The sequence below is a fragment of the Podarcis raffonei genome, chromosome 2 (genome assembly GCF_027172205.1).
Source record: "Podarcis raffonei isolate rPodRaf1 chromosome 2, rPodRaf1.pri, whole genome shotgun sequence".
NCBI classification, from domain to species: domain Eukaryota; kingdom Metazoa; phylum Chordata; class Lepidosauria; order Squamata; family Lacertidae; genus Podarcis; species Podarcis raffonei.
In genome coordinates, this window is record NC_070603.1 from 50,697,589 (window position 1) to 50,716,643 (window position 19,055).

A 19,055-nucleotide genomic window follows, 5' to 3' on the forward strand; every position below is an offset into this window, starting at 1 on the left:
AATGCTCAACACGGGAACAGTAGGGAATTAACATTGCAGGTCTGCAGTACAGAAATAACAAAACATGAATTCAGGCAGTATGAGAATCAGAGATAGGAACTTAATAAGAACCAGCATAATAATGGCATTGACAAAGCAATCAGTCAAAGCAATTCGAAAGGCATCCTAAGCCTATAACTCCTTGCAGCTCAGATTGATGTGTTTGTTTTTTCAAAACCCTTCTAAGTTTCCTGATCATTGAAAAATTCCGTGTTGCAGAGTAAAGTCCATAACCAACAATGCAGTGCTGAGGGTGCAGGGGAGGAGAGGGTGAATAAAAGATCCTTTTTGTGAACTGGAACAGCAAAAAGGAGGCAAGACAGGAAGCAGGGAATAAAACTAGGAAATAAAAACAAATAAATGAAATGGGGTGAAATGTAAGGCTTTCTGGAAGTGAGTCTGAATAGAGATTGGGTCAACTTTTTTCACCATTTATGTCATTTTGGGTATGGCGTCAGCAAGTGGATTTGTAGATTATCCAGTCTTTTATGGGTGCCCCACAGTTCTTCTGCTGTAAAGTGTCACCAATGTCTCTTCATCTTCTTATGCCTTTGTAAGCACATTCCACCATCTCCAAGGTTGTAAAGACTTCGTTATTCACCATGTCACAGATGTTTCTCCGCCTCTTACCAAAGTGTCCCTGTTACCAACAAATAACATTAGGGTAGTCACTCTCTGCATCAAGAAAATAAGTCTCTTTGATGTCAACAGGCAATTAGACTTCCAAAGAAGTTACACTGAGCCTAGACTTTTCCACTGTTGTCATCTGTCTTGGTTGACTATTACTGCTGCGGGGCTCTCAGAATCCAGTGGTTCCTTGGGCCTAACAGATCCCAGATTTATAGGCGGGGAGGATGCAAAGTACCCTCCTCCACACACAGCATAGAAATGCAGTGGGCTGCCAGAGGCGGAGTTAATCTCTTTTTTGGTACCCCCCCCCCCGACTGTGAAATTCCTGGTCACCTATGGTGACCAGCCAAGTGGTTAAAAACAAAACTGGATTATAACGTCTCTTTCTCAGACAGAATTCCATGGTTCAGATATTCCATATTTCTCAGATAAAATTCCATGCTTACTCATATTTGTTGTACTTGTTTTCCCCCTCTAGAGAACTTATTAAATATGAGTTCTTCCCTGAAGCTACGCGAACAGAAGATGACCTGAAAAAATATACAAAGTACCCCTGGGGGAGAGACATGTACACGTTAGAAGGTGAGCATTATGGAGACATTTACCAGTATATTCTGTTTCTCAAGAAAATACTTGTTTGAGTTCCAACAGATATCAGGGTAGTTGAAGTCTTCCATGCCATGACTATATTTATTTATTATTTTAAAATTTCTATTCCACCCTTCATGCAAGGATCATAGGGCAGTTTACAATATAAAAACACAAAATACATTACATCATAACGAACAAAAACTATGACATCCCCCGATGCAACTTAAAAGGCCATAGATTGTTAAATTAGCCAAAGGCCTTGAAGAAGAGGAATGCTTTTGCCTGGCACCTAAAGATATGTAACAATGCACCTGTCACTCAGACTCATACATAAGATGGATTGAGTAACTTTATCCAAACCTGCATTACACTCAAGTAGGATGCAAAATCAGCTCAGTCAGTGCTGTGAATCAAGTACCTAAATTGGCAGAACAGCAAAAATTCTGTGCACTCTTTAGCATGAAAACCCCACAAAGTAGGATAGCATTGTATTTGTTGCATGAACAAGTAAAAAATACACCAGATAAGCAATTGTTTTAAAGCTTATAATTGCTACTGCTTATTTTCCATTTTAGGGACGCAGGTGGCGCTGTGGGTAAAACCTCAGCGCCTAGGACTTGCCGATCGCATGGTCGGCAGTTCAAATCCCTGCAGCGGGGTGCGCTCCCGTCGTTCGGTCCCAGCGCCTGCCAACCTAGCAGTTCGAAAGCATCTCCGGGTGCAAGTAGATAAATAGGGACCGGTTACCAGCGGGAAGGTAAACGGCGTTCCGTGTGCTGCGCTGGCTCGCCAGATGCAGCTTTGTCACGCTGGCCACGTGACCCGGAAGTGTCTTCGGACAGCGCTGGCTCCCGGCCTATAGAGTGAGATGAGCGCACAACCCTAGAGTCTGGCAAGACTGGCCCAAACGGGCAGGGGTACCTTTACCTTTACCTTTATTTTCCATTTTGGCTATTGTATGTCTCCTTTTTGAATGTTTGGTAATCTGCTCTAGGAAGGCACCATCCAAGTTCTTGGGTGTCTGTAGCAGTAAGGTCACTGTTCTCTCTCCTACCATTTTTACCTCATATGCTCTCAATCTGCCTTCCATGCTCCAATGGATTTCTTCACAAGTGGACACATCCTTTACATATAATGCTCCTCCTCCTCCCTGTTTAATCTATTCCTTTTGAGCAGGTTATACCCCTCAGTTTCTACATCATCTCATGTGTGATGGTCAGGTGTGTATAGAGGTGGCAGGCCCAGTGCGTGCACTCAGTCTATCCACCTCAATGCACACATCTTACCACTGAACAAATACATGCACACACATTTTTCCATAGACTGGCCTCAAAGGCAGTTGTAGGTTGAACAGAGGGGATTACAGCTGACGAAGCAGCATGAAAATTTCCTTATTCTCTTTCCAATTGCCTTTGCCATAGGTGTTGTGGATGGTGCCCCGTACTCTATGATAACGGATTTCCCCTGGTTGAGGTCACTCAGAACAGCTGAGCCTAATGGCTATGCCAGATATGACTTTGAGGATGATGAAAAAAGTAAGTGAATGCAAATATCTTTACTGATGTAGAACATTTGTGCTGCCCATCTGCTCAAAACATACCCAAAGCAGTGCCCACCTTTGACATTCAGTAAAGCTTCATTGAAATTAGTGGCTTTCTGAGAGAAGGCCTTGAGTTCCTCCTTATTCATTCAGATCTGGGAGTGAAGCTTTGCTCTGTATTCCAGCAAGTCAGCAGTTACATTCTGCTAGGGCTCAGGGCAGACTCTGGAATGCACAAAGGTATGAAAGGCAAGTTGTCAGCATCAGGTGAAGACAATTTTATTTAGAAGGATATTTCCTAACTGCTGAGTAAGGTAAGGTTATATATGGCAAGGGTGGGGAACCTTTTTCATATGGAGGGCCATATTTCTAGGCAACCTTCCATGGGCCACATACCAGTGGTGGGTGGGGCCAAAGTCGAAGGAATAGTTAATGTAAATCTTATCATTGTACAGTAGACTCGTTTTATACATACCGTTCCCTGTCCTCCATCCATGCAAGCAAGAGTCAATTAGAGCTCAAGGACACATTCCAGCTAGGCAGAAAACATGCAAGGAGGACTGATGAGGTTAGACGACCTCGAGATGCTTTCTAGTTCTATTGTTCTCCAGTTCTGTGGCAAACAACACTAAAGCAATGAAGCTCAGTCATGAGAGAAAGCAGGTTAAAAAGTGTTGCAGGATGTGCTTGGGTGAAAAGAGAGGACAGTCACACATGCCCTGCTGACAGCAGTTGCTTCAAATGAGGGGAAAGTCGATGTTGTGGACCAGGGTCACCAGCATGGTGTTCATGGCAGCAAGGTTCCCTCTCTCCCCTTCCCCACCAAAACTTGGCTTGAAAGAAGCACTCTGTTGTACCCAGCAGAAGAGGCTCTGGTGTCCACAATGCTTTTTCCAGTTTTCTCCAAAAGGTTGGTGACCCCTGTGCACTATTAGGATAAATGGAATAGCCATATATTTTTTTCCATTTCTTTGTATTGCTTACACTTCAGTTTGAATGTTTGATGCTTATGCCTGAGAAAATACTCCTTGCTTTTTAAAAGTGAGTATAAATTCCATGGTTAATTCCTTTTGCTTCTATTTTCTTTTTCTCTCTATTTTTAGCTACTATTTATGCTCCCCGAAGGAAAGGACAGCTATCAGCTGACATCTGCATGGAAACCATAGGCGAAGAGATCTCTGAGCACCGTCAAATGAAGAAAGGTGTCTTCCAGAGGGTGGTAGCCATTTTCATCCATTACTGTGATGTCAATGGGGAGCCCGTAGAGGATGATTACATCTGACGGGATCAGGCTGCAGCCTTCTAGCCCTTCCTTCCTTTTGACTGGCGTCGCCGGCAAAGAAAGCAAGTGGATTCCTTCCACTTACCTTAGTGCACTGAGAGGTCTTGGAACTTGTGTGCTTCACAATTGCCCCAATGCCTACTGGGACAGAGTTTGTAGCAAATGTATAATGAGAAGTTGCATTGTACACTGAGGACTCTATGTAGAAAAAAAAAATCCTGAAGTTGACTTTATTTCATATGTTTATATTAAGAAATGTAATTTAAAGTTCCATTTTAATGAAGGCAACTAATTATGGCAAGGGAGAAAAGTTTGAATTTTTTTTAGCTCATTTTATTCATAGCAGTATTTTTGGTTTGCCATGGGCAACTTTCCATATGCTACGTTTGGGAGTCACAGGATTCTTTTAATCTGTGCCTTTTTTCCCTCTTGAGTATCCTTAAGAATCCATTCTGAGTAAATCTGTTGAACAGTCTTTGAGTCGCATGCATTTTTCACTGGGAACTAAATCAGAGGCGCTAAGTGGGCCTATAGAAAACAGTCAGATTAAGCGCAGACACACAAACTGAGAACTTTATCTTATTTCAGAAAGTTTGTGGGCCAGAGTGCAAGATAAAGCAATGCATTAAAAAATGGTTTCTGTTGCAGTTTCCTCCTCTAGGTACACTGCCTTTCTAAAAAGATGCAAATACACTTGATAAAAAAAATATTGGCTAGGTTTTTATTGTATAGAATGGCAAGAAAAGAGAGGGAACTCACCTTCCAATCCCATTGTTGATATGCTATTCTGTGAATAAAAAACTCAGAATATCGTAAACCCTGAAGATGGAAATTATAGAGCAGTGCATCATCTTTTGTCTCAGTAGCCTCGAGATACCAAATTATGCGAGCATTCTGGATATTTGCATAAATAAGATTGGCAGTTATGTGGAGTTATTTATTGACACAGGAAGGTTATATAATCAAGGTTGAAGTAAAAGATCCAGCCGTTTAGTAGTAATTGGATATGAACACATTTCCTGTTCAGCAAATGGCTGGAATCTAATCTTATTTCTTCTGTTTCGTGCATCTCTAGAGAGCTTATCTCCCTGCATTTTGCTGAAAGCTGTGTTTTGTGCATTAATTAATGTGTCTGAGTGAATGGATATGAAATGCAAGAGGAAAGGCCGTACAATCAAGGTTGTGTGTTCTTCGGAGGCACAGAATTCAGCACCCTGAAAATCTCCCACTTCCATGGATTTTATTTTCTTGGTGCATGCATTCATATTTAGAAGACCTTCACCCCACTGCAATTTTGAGAATGAGAAGCACCCATTCTCAAATTACAACTTCCTAATAGGGCTTTGCAGAGCCACACCTTCAGCCCTGCTGCTTATGGCAACCACAGCAGAAGGTGTGGGGCAGGACAATTGGGCAGCAGTCATATTGCCCCAACTCCCTCCCTCAGTTTAAGGCTTTGCACTAGCTCCTAGCAGCAGAGATCACACCAGCAAATAGAAAGAGGGGTTGCATCCAATGGGAAATAGTAGAGCTGGATGGAGAGACGAAGTGGGATGCAGTCCATAAAATTAAGTAATTAAAAGAGTTAATGCAACAATATTAACCTCATTACATTTAAACAATAAAATTGGCCTTGGAGAATGGCTCCCATTGCCTGCAATACCAATTTGAACTTCAGGAACCATTATGAAAGGATATTTTCAAAGCTTATTTAAAGAAAATCATAGAGAGTGTTTGCCTAACTGCCAGGATAGAATTCCATCAGGAAGGAGCCATCACAAAGATGGCTTGCATCCAAATAGATTTTCCTGCTGGGCATCTCACTGGGTCCTCCAGTATAGAGCTGAACATATAGGTGAAGACAGTTCTGTTTAAGGCTTTGAAAGTAATCATCAAGTTCTAAAGATTTAGAACTTGAATAGCTACTGACTTTTGGTCTCTACTCTCCTGAGGACTCCCCCCACCCCAACGCAACTAGTGCGGGAGCTTTGAATCAAGAGTTGCATTAATTCAAATGAGCTGAGAAAGTGGATCAATTAGAGTGAATCAATTCTATTAGTTCCTAACTGTTGAGGATCTTTAATCTGCATATATTCTGCTACACATCTACTGGCAGATTAAATCACCCAGTTCGCAAGATTCGTGGACCTGCATCCCTCAGCACACATGAAACAGCTTTGCACATTTTTGATGGAATTTGTTTAGTCACTCCTAAAGCCAGCAGATTTCCTTACTGTACAGTCCTGTTGGGCTGACATTGTGTTGAGGAATAAAGAACTAGATCAACCTATATTTACAAGTTCAGTGGAAATCAACTCTTAAAGCCAAAATATGTTCCAGACACTGTGAGGCTATACAACAGCAATTAGTTTTCCAGACCCACTGGGTGTTGATGAGACAACATGCAAAGGACATGGTGAGGATGTGTCTATTCAGATAATCATTTGGTGTGCAACTGCTTGATGGTTTCTCAATTCTGGGCTGAGGGCTAAAATTAACTTAGAATTCAGAGTCTTAACATTTCTGCCAAAGAGGGTAGATTCTGGGGATGTGGTAGCTCTCACCTCCGGCTTTGATAGGCTGAACTGACTACAAGCTGACAAAAATTAAGGGATAGAAATCTACACTCTTAACCACTGATTGCAGTGGATGGACACACTGTCTGACCATACTGAGAGAGACTAAAAAGATGCTTACCTGAACACTTGGTACACATTTACAGTTATATTTAGACTGATGTCTCTCCAATCTTCACAGGAATTTCATGTTTATCTGCACAGCAATAAACAGATACAGATTTATTAGGTACTGTCCTTCTACCTTTTTATCTCTTCAAATGCAATGCTTCCCAGGTCTACCAGATTATGCCTATTGACATACCTATTGACACACTTAAGAACTCAAAAAGGTTCGTGAGAGAGAACTTACATTTTAAGAAGCCATGTTGATTCTCAGGCTCCTTAGCTCACTGGTAGATAGAAAGACAAAGGCCAGAGTTGAGTGATGTGAGCTAGAAGCAGCTGGCTGGGAAAGCAGAGCGACAAAGTGATGCTTGATTTCTGTTTGAATTCAAGGCTGGAGCTATGGGAGAAGCGAGACCCTATTGGGGTGTTGTTGCTGTGATCCCCTCACTTGTAGGCTCAGATGGTATATATGTGTAAATAGAATAATAGAACTGCATAGTTGGAAGGGACCTTGAGGGTCACCTATTTCTAGTCCAACAACCTGCAATGCAGGAATCATGACCCAGACATTAAGAGTTGTGTGCTTTGCTAACTGAGCTGTCTACAAAGATACCACATTCTCTGCTGTACCTCGTTCCAAAGGAAACGCAAACCCTGGAAAAGTGCTGGAACCCCAGCAATTTTGCACCACTCGGGAGAGTGGGGGGTGGCATGCAACAGTATTAATGTGTAAGTATTTTTATGTATACCACAATGCATATAACACTATCTTTTTATGCGCTGGTTACTTTTGGAAACCTGGACTGTGCACGTGTATGCTATGCTTATAATAGTATACCTATAATAATACATACAATATGTGAAGATTGTATTTTTAGTGGAACTGGCAAAAACACACACAAAAACCCACATTTCTGAGATCAAGGAGTGAGATATAAATTAGAAAACATCTGCAAATAAGTTTGATATCAAGCTTTGATGATGTCCATCCCTATTTTGGGAGTATAGCTTCTAAATATAACCCCCAATAGCTGAAGAAGATCATATATGAGCATTAGAGGTAACTAACTTGAACAGTTCCGAGGGTTATCTGCCTGCATAATCTATTCCCTTTCAAACTGTGAATGGAATTCAAGCCTCAGTAAACTAAGAATGCAGTCTGCTTGATTTACCCTTTAATCTTCTGTTTGTTTAAAACTCTTCATAAATATGTTGCGAGAGGGCAGAATCTTGCATTCCAACTACAACAGGGATATCTGCAAAACATTCCTGACGTGATTGAAAGTTTTATTATTACAGATCTCTCCCTGGTACATAACTTTATTAAAACTAATGGATCTCCAAGAATAAACATAAAGGGTTTCATATTTTTGTCCAGTTGCATAAGAAGTCTCAAAAGTAGCCAGAAACTCGTCTTGGTATCCAGACAAAATAAATTATAAAAAAATCCAGCTGTCAGTGCATTGCCCTGTTCCACCCCTAGATGTAGCTGCATTACAAAACTTAAATCACTTACCTGCATTGGCTTTTCGGTTTTAAAATATATAAAACTGAACAAAAATCACAGAATACTAAAGTTAGCTACAGGATCACATTTTTTTCCTGGAGCCGTACTAGAAAAACACTTTATTTTTATTTTGTCAAAGATGCTTGCCTGTAATGCTGTAATCCTGACCAATTTGCTCAGAAGTAAGTCCTATTGAATTCAGTGGACCTTATTACTAGGTAAATAGGGTTAGGACTAATACCTTTAGTAAGAATGTAGCGTGTACATACATATATGTCTAGGTTCTTTCAAATGCTTACTAGTAGGTTTGGGGCGTTTTTTGTGTGTGTGTGCCTGAAAGATGATTGTTGGAACCTATACACTATTTATTTGCTGGGTCCATTAATGGGAGTAACTCCTGTGAATTCATGTAAAAACCCTAACTGCCAAGCATTCATGGAGTGAAAATAAGTAGGCAAGGAAGCCCGTGCTGAAGTATTAAATTTGATTTTGCTTTGGTTCTCTGTCACACTCATGGCTCTCAGAGCTTAGGTGGAGAGAGATTATATTTTCAGTTTCATGCTTTGCAGCTGAAAGCTTGGTTAGTAAACATGCTTTGGTGTCTTGTATTATACTTCCTGAACAGTGTGCTGTAGTTATTGCATCAAATCTGTTATCTACCAAATAATGTTCATGGGTAAGCGCAGCAGAACCACGTCACTGGTAGGAGATGTATCATCAGAGAGCTGAGTGGGCAGGTAAGATAAATCCTGCATTTGGGGAAAAGTACAACCTAAAATTCCCCATCTCTCCAGAAACCGTTATTAGGAAAATCACAGCAAGGCTGGCAGAGCTGTGGTGTTATCAGCCAGTCTTTTCCACCACTGATTGATTGTGAAACCTCTAACTCTAAACTCTCAAATGCGGAGTGACTGAAAGGCAGACAGCAAGGATTTATGAACTGGCCTCAGAGGTGCATCTTTCCGTCTGTTTGCCTTCCAATGGTCCATTTAGCTGTAGCAGGAACACGCACAGCAGATTATGGCTTTACAGAGGGAGAGGGAATTGGCCTGGGAGGAGATTGTGTGCCATTAGGCATCCCTCCCATTCATATGCTCTCAGCTCAGTTTCCTTCCAACTTCACATGGCAGCTCTTCACATGGCAGGCCCAGTGTTCAAAGGGGTGGCCCCAGCTTCCTGGAACCAAAGAGGGTGGGTAGAAGGAGCAAACAAACCCTTTCCTTTGCAATGTCCTCCTCCCACACTACAAAAGATTTTCAGTACATTCAGTAATTGACATCTTGTCTCCATTCAATGCCACCCAAAATCTACTACCCATCACAGTACATCTGATGGTAGTGTTGGCTGTGTTATATAAATGGACTTTCTCAGCGGAGGGGAAACTTTTTCTAGATCCTTATCTCCCCAGCCCTGGAGGACCAAATCTGACAGATCTGCTGTGCTTTGAAACCCCTGGGACTTCAAAGCGCTGGGCTGTTTAAAAGCCCTTTTGCAAACAGCCCTATACTGCTCTTTGAATGTCCCCAAGCTGGTTCTTGTGGTTCAAAGAGAAGCATGGGGCTGTTTGATGTTGCAGGGCAGGTGACCAGTATTAAGAGTCTCAGGGCCAAAGCTCCTTAAAGTTCCACCTGACTCCTTATGCTTCACTTTTATCACTTAGAGCTCAACCATGTCTAGAAAGCACGGGGCAAATGAAAAACCTCTCGGACCAATGCTTTCTATGCATGGGATAAGCAGAAGTGTGAACAAGCCCTGATATCTGCTGATGGGAAACTTCTGGTGGTCACCTGTCATATGGCTGGACTTCACTGGGGGCTGAGCCTTTGGTATGCCAGGCCCTGTTCTATGGAAATACCTACCAGTAGAGGTTCAGCAGGAATACTCGCTGACTTCCTTTAGACATCTTCTGAAAACTGCCTTATTTAGACAGGCCCTCACAATACAAATTTAAAAATCAGATAGCAAGTGATGGGAATGACCCCTGTCTAAGCCCCCAGAAAACTGCTACCAGTTAAGAGCAGGCAGTACAGTCGTACCTTGTTTTGTGGCCGGGATCTGTTCTGGAGCCCTGGCCGCTAGCCGAAAAGGATGCAGGGCAAAGCGCCATGTCTGCACATGTGCGGGGAGCAGTTTGCACTTCTGCGCATGCACGAGCAGCAAACCCGGAAGTAACCCGTTCCAGTACTTCCAGGTTTGCTGCGGACGTTCACCGGAATGGACGCTAGACGAAGTAGACGGTTGCGGAGGTATTACTGTACTGGGCTAGAAAAACAAATATCTGGTGCAATGCAGCTTCCTAGATTCCTGACTCTGTATGCATAATATTGTTAGGCTCATGCTACTGGAAGTGAGGGATAACAAACTAAGAACATGAAGATTTGAAATACAGCAGACTTCAAAGGTGATCTGAGAAGACTCTTAACCCAGCGTCCACAGAATTGTTCTAACACGCTCAGTTGCCCTATGGACATGTTGGGCCTTTCCATTGTTTGCACTGTACCTTTTGAGGTCTTTGTTCTGTGCTGGTGCCTTCCCTTCTTTCATTCTGTAGCAAGATTGGAGCCACAACTTCCTGGGTCACAGAGGCCAGACATGAAACTTGTTTACTATGTGCCTGGAAAGCAAAATGAACAAAAATGAAAGTTGCATTATTTGGTCTCAGAGGCAGTGCCAGGTTTTAGGAGGCCCTTGATTAAATACCGGGGGGGGGCACTACCACTTTGGCACTTCTGGTAGACCCCCCCAATAACTTTTACTTTTAGTGGATGCTGCTACAGCTGTTCTTTTCCTGGTTGTTACTGCCCATCTTCTAATGGCCATCATCATCCCATTTCTCTTTCCTTTCTTACCTTTTGAGGAGGGTTGTGGGGTTGATCTTCACCCAAATGCCAGTGCCACCACCTGCCATCTCACCACTCCCATCACTACCTTGGGTAGTGGGTGGCTGGTCTGCTAGCTGGAGCAGGTGAGCAGCAAGGGAAGGTGCCTGCCAGCAGCAAGTATGCAGAAGCCCATCACTATTTTAAATATTTTCTGAAAATGAGAGGAAGTGAGCGCAGCTACTAAAATGGCAACTTTAGGGATGTGGGACGAAGGAAGACACTCAAATAGCAAGAGGTCTACCTGCTATATGCTCCACAGTCCTCCTAGGTACTACCTTTGGGACTGTGGAGCCAAAGTGGATGTACTTACTGCCCGTCTCATCACACTCACAGTACGTTTTTACCATTAAATAAAAAGTGTGGTTGGGTGCATATTTGGCACTTCCTAGCATGCCACAGCTTGCGGCCGTGTGTCCTTCACAGCTGCCACCTGTCTGGCAGTTGTCTGAGCCCTGAGCTACATGTGCGAGACTCAGATCTATGCCCCTAATGGGGCTAACATGACCAGTATTCCACCTTCAGGCTGGTCGGTCTTCCTGTAATTCTTCTGGTTTGCAGCGGAGAAACTAAAAATAGTCCTTTTAAGGATTAAGAAGACAAATGTGTGATCTTCCTAAACTCTGCCTGGAAATTATCAGTTGAGGAAGGGAACAGTCAATGAGCTAAAGACTCATCTAAATATTAAGCGAAGTTGACAGATCAAAACACTTTCACAGATTCCTACAGAATGACTATTTACAAGCACTAGAAGATTCTGTAGCCATCTTTGGCTTTCTGCTATCTCTATTGTAATTATGTTGAACAAATGCCATGCATCTGCTAAATTTTTCCAAAGCCTGACTGCTGTCACAGTTCTGTTTTATGGATTGTGCTTGCAGCATTAAAAAATATGCTTATTGTGTCTAGTACATAAAAAAACACATAGTGCTATCCCTTGATCACCCTTACAGTTAAGCAGTTCCATTTGGGTGAGGGAGGACACATGAAAAGCTTTTGCCTGATCAGACTTTTTATCAATAGCCTTGGGCTCATTCATGCATTATAACTAGAGTCTACTCTGCAGTAAGCAAGTGGTAATTCAAAGAAATAAATAATAATAAGCACCAGGTGTAATGTTTCATTCTACATTAACTACAAGAACCTCTCTTGGCAATCCTGTTTCTCAGGGTCCACAGTATTCCAAACTTAAGTGACATTTTGTCCTAGCTCTAGAGAAACTTACATATTGGTTTTGTGTCTGTATCTGTCTCTCCTTTGCTGGATCATGTATTTGTATGATCTTCTAGCATACAAACTGTAACTGGAAAAATGCAAAAAACCATGACTAGACTTACCACCAGTGAGGACACCACCCTTATGAAGAAGAGCCAAAGAGGTTGGTACTTTCAGTTTAGAATAAGACAGCTAAAAGGAAGAAAACAATCATCAATAGTGATGGGAAGTGGATAGACTGAATGGGCTTTCTCTTAAGACTACACATTTTAGCTCTCTCAATGAAATTAGTTGGCAAGGAGCTCCAGGTTGATAAAAGCTCTTTGTACATTGCTTAATTAACTCATGCAATGTATTACCACAGGATGGTTCTAGCTTTGATAGCTTACAAAAAACAACCCCCACACAAGTTCATGCTAAATGATCAACCATTAATATTGAGAGAGAAATGGAACCCTTCTATTTCAACAAAGTATAAGGCTAAATACCAGATCCTAAAGACAAGCTAACCATCACCACCACGATCTAAGGCACAAACAGTAGGGGGTTGGTTAGGCAGCAACACCTCCAATTGTGGAGTAAGTGCAAGCATTTGCAGAGAACCTTTAAAATCAACATCCCCACACATCAGGACTTCATATGGTTGACATTGCTGGAACTGTGTTCTATATGCATGACTTCTGACAATTGTACAGTGTGCCAGGTTTTAGGTATATGATTCCCCTTCAAAAGGAATAGCTTTGAAAGCATGCATTATATTACTCATCTTTTCCTTCCTAAATACTAGTTCAAATAAAGATTCTGCTTTATGGCACACCATTAGACTGACCGCCTGGTCACAAAAACTGTGGCAGTCACTTAGCTGAACCTCTCACATAAGCCAGGCAATCTCTATCAGCTTGTACCCCTGGCATTTGAGAAGCACATATCCATTTATTGCTTTGCATCTTCTAGACAGGGCTGATCAACTTCTAATTGAAGTGTCTGACCTCTCCTCTGCACTCCTGTTCAGATCTTCTGCTTTATATGCATCAGTCTTCTGTTTGTGAAATGCATTTATTAGATTTCCTTTTACCATGATTTAGAAATGAACAGAGCTTACTGAGAATGGTGCAGTGTCAGTGCTTCTGTACAGTATCTTAACAGGTGCCTGTTATTTCCATGAAGTGAAGAGCTAGAGTGTTTGTCACAGATCACATGTAGGAACATAAAATCTAGGAGGCATTGTTACAAACTCCTGCAAAAATCAGTGCTGGCATTTCAGTTTATCACCAAAGAACCCAACATATTTGCTTTTTCATTGGGATTCATTGTTTTTCAGTTTATGCCCTATAGAGAATGGACCATGAGAAGAAACAGTTGCTATAGCTGAACAGTTGCTATAGCTGGGAAGAGTTTTGAAGAATGACCAACACTTGTCAATAAAACACTGTTTTATTCAACAGGAAATCATGTCCTCCAAATATGTCAGATAAAGGAGTCTGCACTTGTTCACAATAATATAATTCAGCCAAGCTTACATATGAGCTCTCAGTGGCACAAATCCCAGACCCACACAATTTTTAATGAAATTTGGTTTTCAGATTATTGGAGATAGTATACATTTTAAAAAACCATATAGGTAGTTTTTAGACATTCATCCAGCCAGTGCTTTTTTTCCTTAAAAAAAACCTTTAGGGGTACTCTCATTTTCCTGCTCATATTGAAATACTGCCCCTCAATGAGGCCAAACTTAGATTCACAAAATGTTTAGGGGTATGTGTACCCCCAGAAAAAGCACTGCATGCAGCCACGTAAAAGCTGCATTACAGTGGTACCTCAGGTTACATACGCTTCAGGTTACATATGCTTCAGGTTACATACTCCGCTAACCCAGAAATAGTGCTTCAGGTTAAGAACTTTGCTTCAGGTTGAGAACAGAAATCGTGCTCCGGCGGCGCGGCAGCAGCAGGAGGCCCCATTAGCTAAAGTGGTGCTTCAGGTTAAGAACAGTTTCAGGTTAAGCACGGACCTCCGGAATGAATCAAGTATTTAACCCGAGGTACCACTGTAATCTCCAAGCAGGGCTGCTTGGGTAGGTCTTTCTCCCGGAATCTATACCTGCTCCTGGAATGGTGCTCATTCCATGAGAAAGATGCAAGCAAGTATTGCCTCTTCACATGGTTTGGTCATTTCAACATTACCCAGTCACACAGGAGCTTCTTGTGAGTAAGTGGCTCCCATGTGGTTGGGAGGAGGAAGAATATTTCAATGAAAGGTGAAGATGGCTGGATTTCCTGATGAAAGCAATCTGCTGGCTGTCATCTGACATAGGGTGCAGGGCAGCAGAATAAAGGCTAACTTCCAGAATTGCCCATAGAGGTGGAGGGGCAGGCAAAGTATGATGTGTAATGTGGTGGTAGTGGCAGCTTCCCCTCAAAAACAAAACAGCATGGGCTGGCCTTGTGGGTGGTGAAGAGGAAGGTTAAAATGTAAATTTGGCAGCTGATATGTCATTGTTCCAGGTTCTCTAGTTTCTGTGGAGCAGGACAAGTATGAAAGAAGTGAATCACTTAGTCTCAACACAGGGCCACACGGGTGGCCCATTTTAGCCCCTCTGCCTTTACAACACTGGTGAGATCGTGCAGTCTAGTTTCCTCTGGGGTTCATAAAGCTCATGCCCCTGCTCACTTCCCTTTGGGTATGGCAGCACACAACAGCGAGCATGCAAAATATCCAAAGGATTTCTCCCCACCCCCAGCTGGGTTACGCTAATCTGTAAAGCTAGTTGCACAGGCTGGTTAGAGCCTACCCAGCAGAATGAAGTACGCTTTACAGAGACTGGGCACAGTAAAATAGCACTCTAAGTCCCCATAGTTTGGGGCCAGCTGCACAAGCAACAAGAGTCTGCAGAGCAACACCAGGGTAAAAAGCCATAGACTCATCCTCTCAACAAGAGTAGACCAATGAAATGTCCTTTGAATTGCATTTGTTTTGTTATAAAAGCTGTCTTTTCCTTCTTCTTTTAAAACAGTGAATAGCTGTCACATGGCAACAGAAAAATAAAACTGTTTTTTAAATAAAAAAACAAAAACAAAACACTAATGAAAATGTTTTAGCTCCTAAACTCAGAAGACGTCCATGGGAAAATAAAAATTCCCTTAAAATAATAATAAATAATGTTTTTCTCCTATACACTTAAAAAAAATATCTGTACATAATTACACAATGTAACAAAATACCTGTTCTCCAGAGCAAGGTTGTCATCTTTAGGTTAGATCTTCATTGACGGAGAATACAGATCCATGCTTGGATCTGCACATTTCTCATGATGTGAAAATCAAACTCCCAGAGTCCTTCGGTCTACAGCAAAGCTGATAAACATAACATGCAAAGAAAAGCGGAGCTACCACTGATAAGGAAGGCAGTAACATCTGCATGCAGGAAACTGCTGACATAAGCATGGCTGACATCCTTTTGAGGGACAGTTGCACAGGGAAAATATCTGAAGTTCCAATAAAGCATTAGAAAAGAAAAGAAAAAAGCCCTGCAAAGGTGCTAGGGGTCTCAAACCAGGACCTCCAGCAGGCTCCAACATCTTGCCACCAAGGCAGCATTTCCACTGAAGGAGTTGTGGGTACCACATAAACAGCATTACAGGTCCCACCAGCTGAAACAGCACTCAGGCAGCTGTCCCAGCCTAGGGAGCCAATGAATCTTTGCCTAGCTCAATAGAGCCTTAGTCCTGGGACTTCCTCATCATTCTGAACAACCCGTCTCTTACCAAGATGGCCATTCCAGAAGGCATATTTACTTGTCCCACCCTTCTCACGTAAGCAGCAGCTGTTGGCACTGCAACTGCCTCTAGTGTCTTCTTCCCTGTCTTACATCATGTACCTGGATTCCCACCTGGGTGCCTGCCTACTCCCTAACTGAGGGCTCTGCTCCTGTTACTGCCTGGGGTCATCAGCAAATACTGACAAAACCTAAGACACACAAGTAGCTACTGGTCCATCACACACAGTCCCTGAGCCACAGAGCCAGCTTTTGGCAAAATGGGGCAAGTAAATGAGTCAATCAGTTTTCCAAACACATTCTTCAGCTATAAAGGGTGGTCGAATGTACACGCACGTCAAGATGGCACTTAGTGAACTATTACAGGTGAGTTATTCCTTTCTTAACGGTTCTGCCTCCTGGACCATTCTTCCTTCGTAGCAGCACTGCCCAAAGTTTGTCCAGATGAAGATCTCATTGACAACGTGTGAGGGGGCAGATGGAGACATCTTAGTGATAGAATCTGCGACTGTTCATCGTTTAATCTTCACATTGTGCACAGTAGATCAGTTTGGTGGGAGCTGCAGCACTTCATACCGCAATCAGTTCCATATCCCTAGGCCACAACGTAGTTCTTTTTGGGCTATTCGTGCTCCTCAACTTATTTTGGCCAGGAGACATACTAGGGTGGGGGAACATGCAGAGCGTGACTGCCACTTTTCTTCTTGCACAGCTGGGGGAGTACATTTCTTGAGTAAATGCTCACAATTAAAAACAGCTGAGAAAAATAGTATCAGTTCCTTGTTTCTTTTTGGTTAAGCAAAAGTGTGGTTTGATATTAGCACTTCAAGTCAAATTCTGGGAGAAGATTCATATTGTTGCCACATAGCAATACAAAAGAGAGACAGAGACAGAGAGATGTGTACGGACACATCTGTTGAAGCAAATGCAAGAACCATCAAGCATGTTGCTTACTGTTTGCACATCACATGCAAAGCACTATGACTTTTCCAGGCATCACTCCGCAGCAACAAAAAAAGGACCTCCTTCCTCCTCTCTGCAGACTGCCTAATCCTTCCGGTTGGTAAGCACATCCCTGCTGTTGCTGCTGATGTCAAATCAGTACAGGAGAGCACTATGGCAATGCAGACAACATTGATCTGGCAATAGGTCCCTGGTGCACCATCATCTTGCAACTGTCCTGCATGGCAGATCACATTCTGGGACCTTAGTCAGAAGCAGGACTCTTGGGATTCTGGGTCATTATGGATCGGAAGCTTGTCATGTTCCTGGGGTTGCCCATTGTACAAGACTGTATACCTACAGAAAAGGAGGAAGGGAGGGAAAGACCACATTAGAACAAGTGCAAGGAATGCCAGGGGCGGGGAGAGCCTTTCTGAAATGCCTAAGCAGAGTGTCTCTTAACAAGTTATATTTTTGGGAGGGGGGAGAGCCATGACTGGTTAAAGCGACATAAGAGTGTTTTAAATGTATCATGTGGTTGTGACATAAGAACATGTACACTAAACTACTTGGCTATGGAGAATGACTTTAATTTGAAATGTAGTGACTAAAAGGAAAACCAAGTATTTCTAGTTATCCTGCATCATTTGGATACACAATTATCAGACGCAGTTAGCTGTACAGATTAGCAAAAATCTTTATCCTATTTAGTACAAACACAAACTTCCACTCTCTCCTATATAGATAACTTGTGGACACATCACCTCAAAGGCCATTTGTTGTGGGAAGAGGCTCCAAACTGAGCCCAGAGTTCTACAACTGCACCAACACATCATAACATGCTGATTTTCTATTGGGAAGGAGGTAGCAATCAGGCTTAATCTAGACACCTCTTTCTGCTATCAGTACACAAACCAAGATGGAAGTAGTGCAGTGTTGAACCTCTATTTTTGGGTGGTTGGAGAGAAAAGCACCCAAACAGGACAGGTAATCACCAGCCACACAGATACATCACTTATCAGTTAAACAAGAGAGGGAGGGAATGGCTTAAAGGCATATGGGTACTTACTGCTAACCTGTAGGTAAAAACTTAACTAAGGATACTCCAGGTTTTAACGAGATAGTCTCCTACCCCACTTCCGAATTTGAACTGGGGCCCTGGGGAAACTTATGGGACAGAAGGTGCAAGGTATAATTTAAAAAAGAAATCTAGAAAAAAGTTGGTGTCAAATATTATGGCTCGATAATCTTCTTGGCTCACATTTTCTTAAGGTACAAATATACAACTGTAGAAATCAGTTCCACCTGGCTGCTGCAGTTTTAAATAACATCCACTGTTTTTCACACTTCCCATCTCGCTAAACCCTCTTTCCCCTGGTTATATGAAAAAGAGAAAGTAAATAATCCCCAATTCTAATGATTCAGGCTTACAGTTAGCAATTGCTTAGGAGCCCAGACTAGGCTATTTTAGTAGATGTGTTGCCTTGAAATAAGCCTTCCACCATCTGTTCAGCTCTATAATTACAAATGCAAACAACATAATTCACAATTGCATCATAAGAACACAAAGCAGAGAGATTAGGATGACTATGTTTGTTATTGCATGCTGTGAAGCATCTGTTTCTCTATCATTTTAGGGCACAGGTGGGAAGCAAGCCCTGAGAATAGCCTCTGTTTTTTATGACCAGTCAGTAGATCACACTGGAAGGTTTATATGTAGAAGTAGTTGCTGGAAGCAGCTGATTTGACACAATCATATGCACATCAGTTAGTGAACACAAGGCACTTTAAGACTTGTACAGTACATCCAGGAACAGGGCTCATCTGCTCCTTCAGAGGGAGTCTAACCCCATCCAAGGGAATCACCCACTAACAGCACCTCAGTCTTATCGGGATAAAGATTCAGTTCATTACCGATGCCAAATATTGGCCTAGCACAGGCATAGGGAAACTCAGTCCTCCAGATGTTTTG

General features: G+C 42.3%; 2 protein-coding genes across 9 annotated transcripts in view; one reads left to right on the forward strand and one right to left on the reverse strand.

Annotated features, from left to right (window-relative positions):
• The window catches only part of FBXO38 (F-box protein 38), a 38,593-nt gene extending 34,036 nt beyond the window's left edge, over positions 1-4,557 (forward strand). For all 6 annotated transcript variants that reach the window (XM_053376544.1, XM_053376546.1, XM_053376545.1 and 3 more), the window contains 3 exons: positions 1,148-1,251; positions 2,682-2,795; positions 3,904-4,557. In XM_053376544.1, coding sequence (XP_053232519.1) covers positions 1,148-1,251; positions 2,682-2,795; positions 3,904-4,082 — 397 coding nt within the window. In that variant the 3' untranslated portion in view covers positions 4,083-4,557. The remainder of the gene's footprint in view (positions 1-1,147; positions 1,252-2,681; positions 2,796-3,903) is intronic.
• A 10,630-nt stretch (positions 4,558-15,187) lies between these two features.
• Positions 15,188-19,055, reverse strand: part of HTR4 (5-hydroxytryptamine receptor 4) — a 158,418-nt gene continuing 154,550 nt past the window's right edge. For all 3 annotated transcript variants that reach the window (XM_053376554.1, XM_053376551.1, XM_053376553.1), the window contains one exon: positions 15,188-17,440. Coding sequence is in view for 2 of the 3 variants with exons in the window: in XM_053376551.1 (XP_053232526.1) it covers positions 17,353-17,440 (88 nt within the window). In the remaining variant the exon portion in view is untranslated. The remainder of the gene's footprint in view (positions 17,441-19,055) is intronic.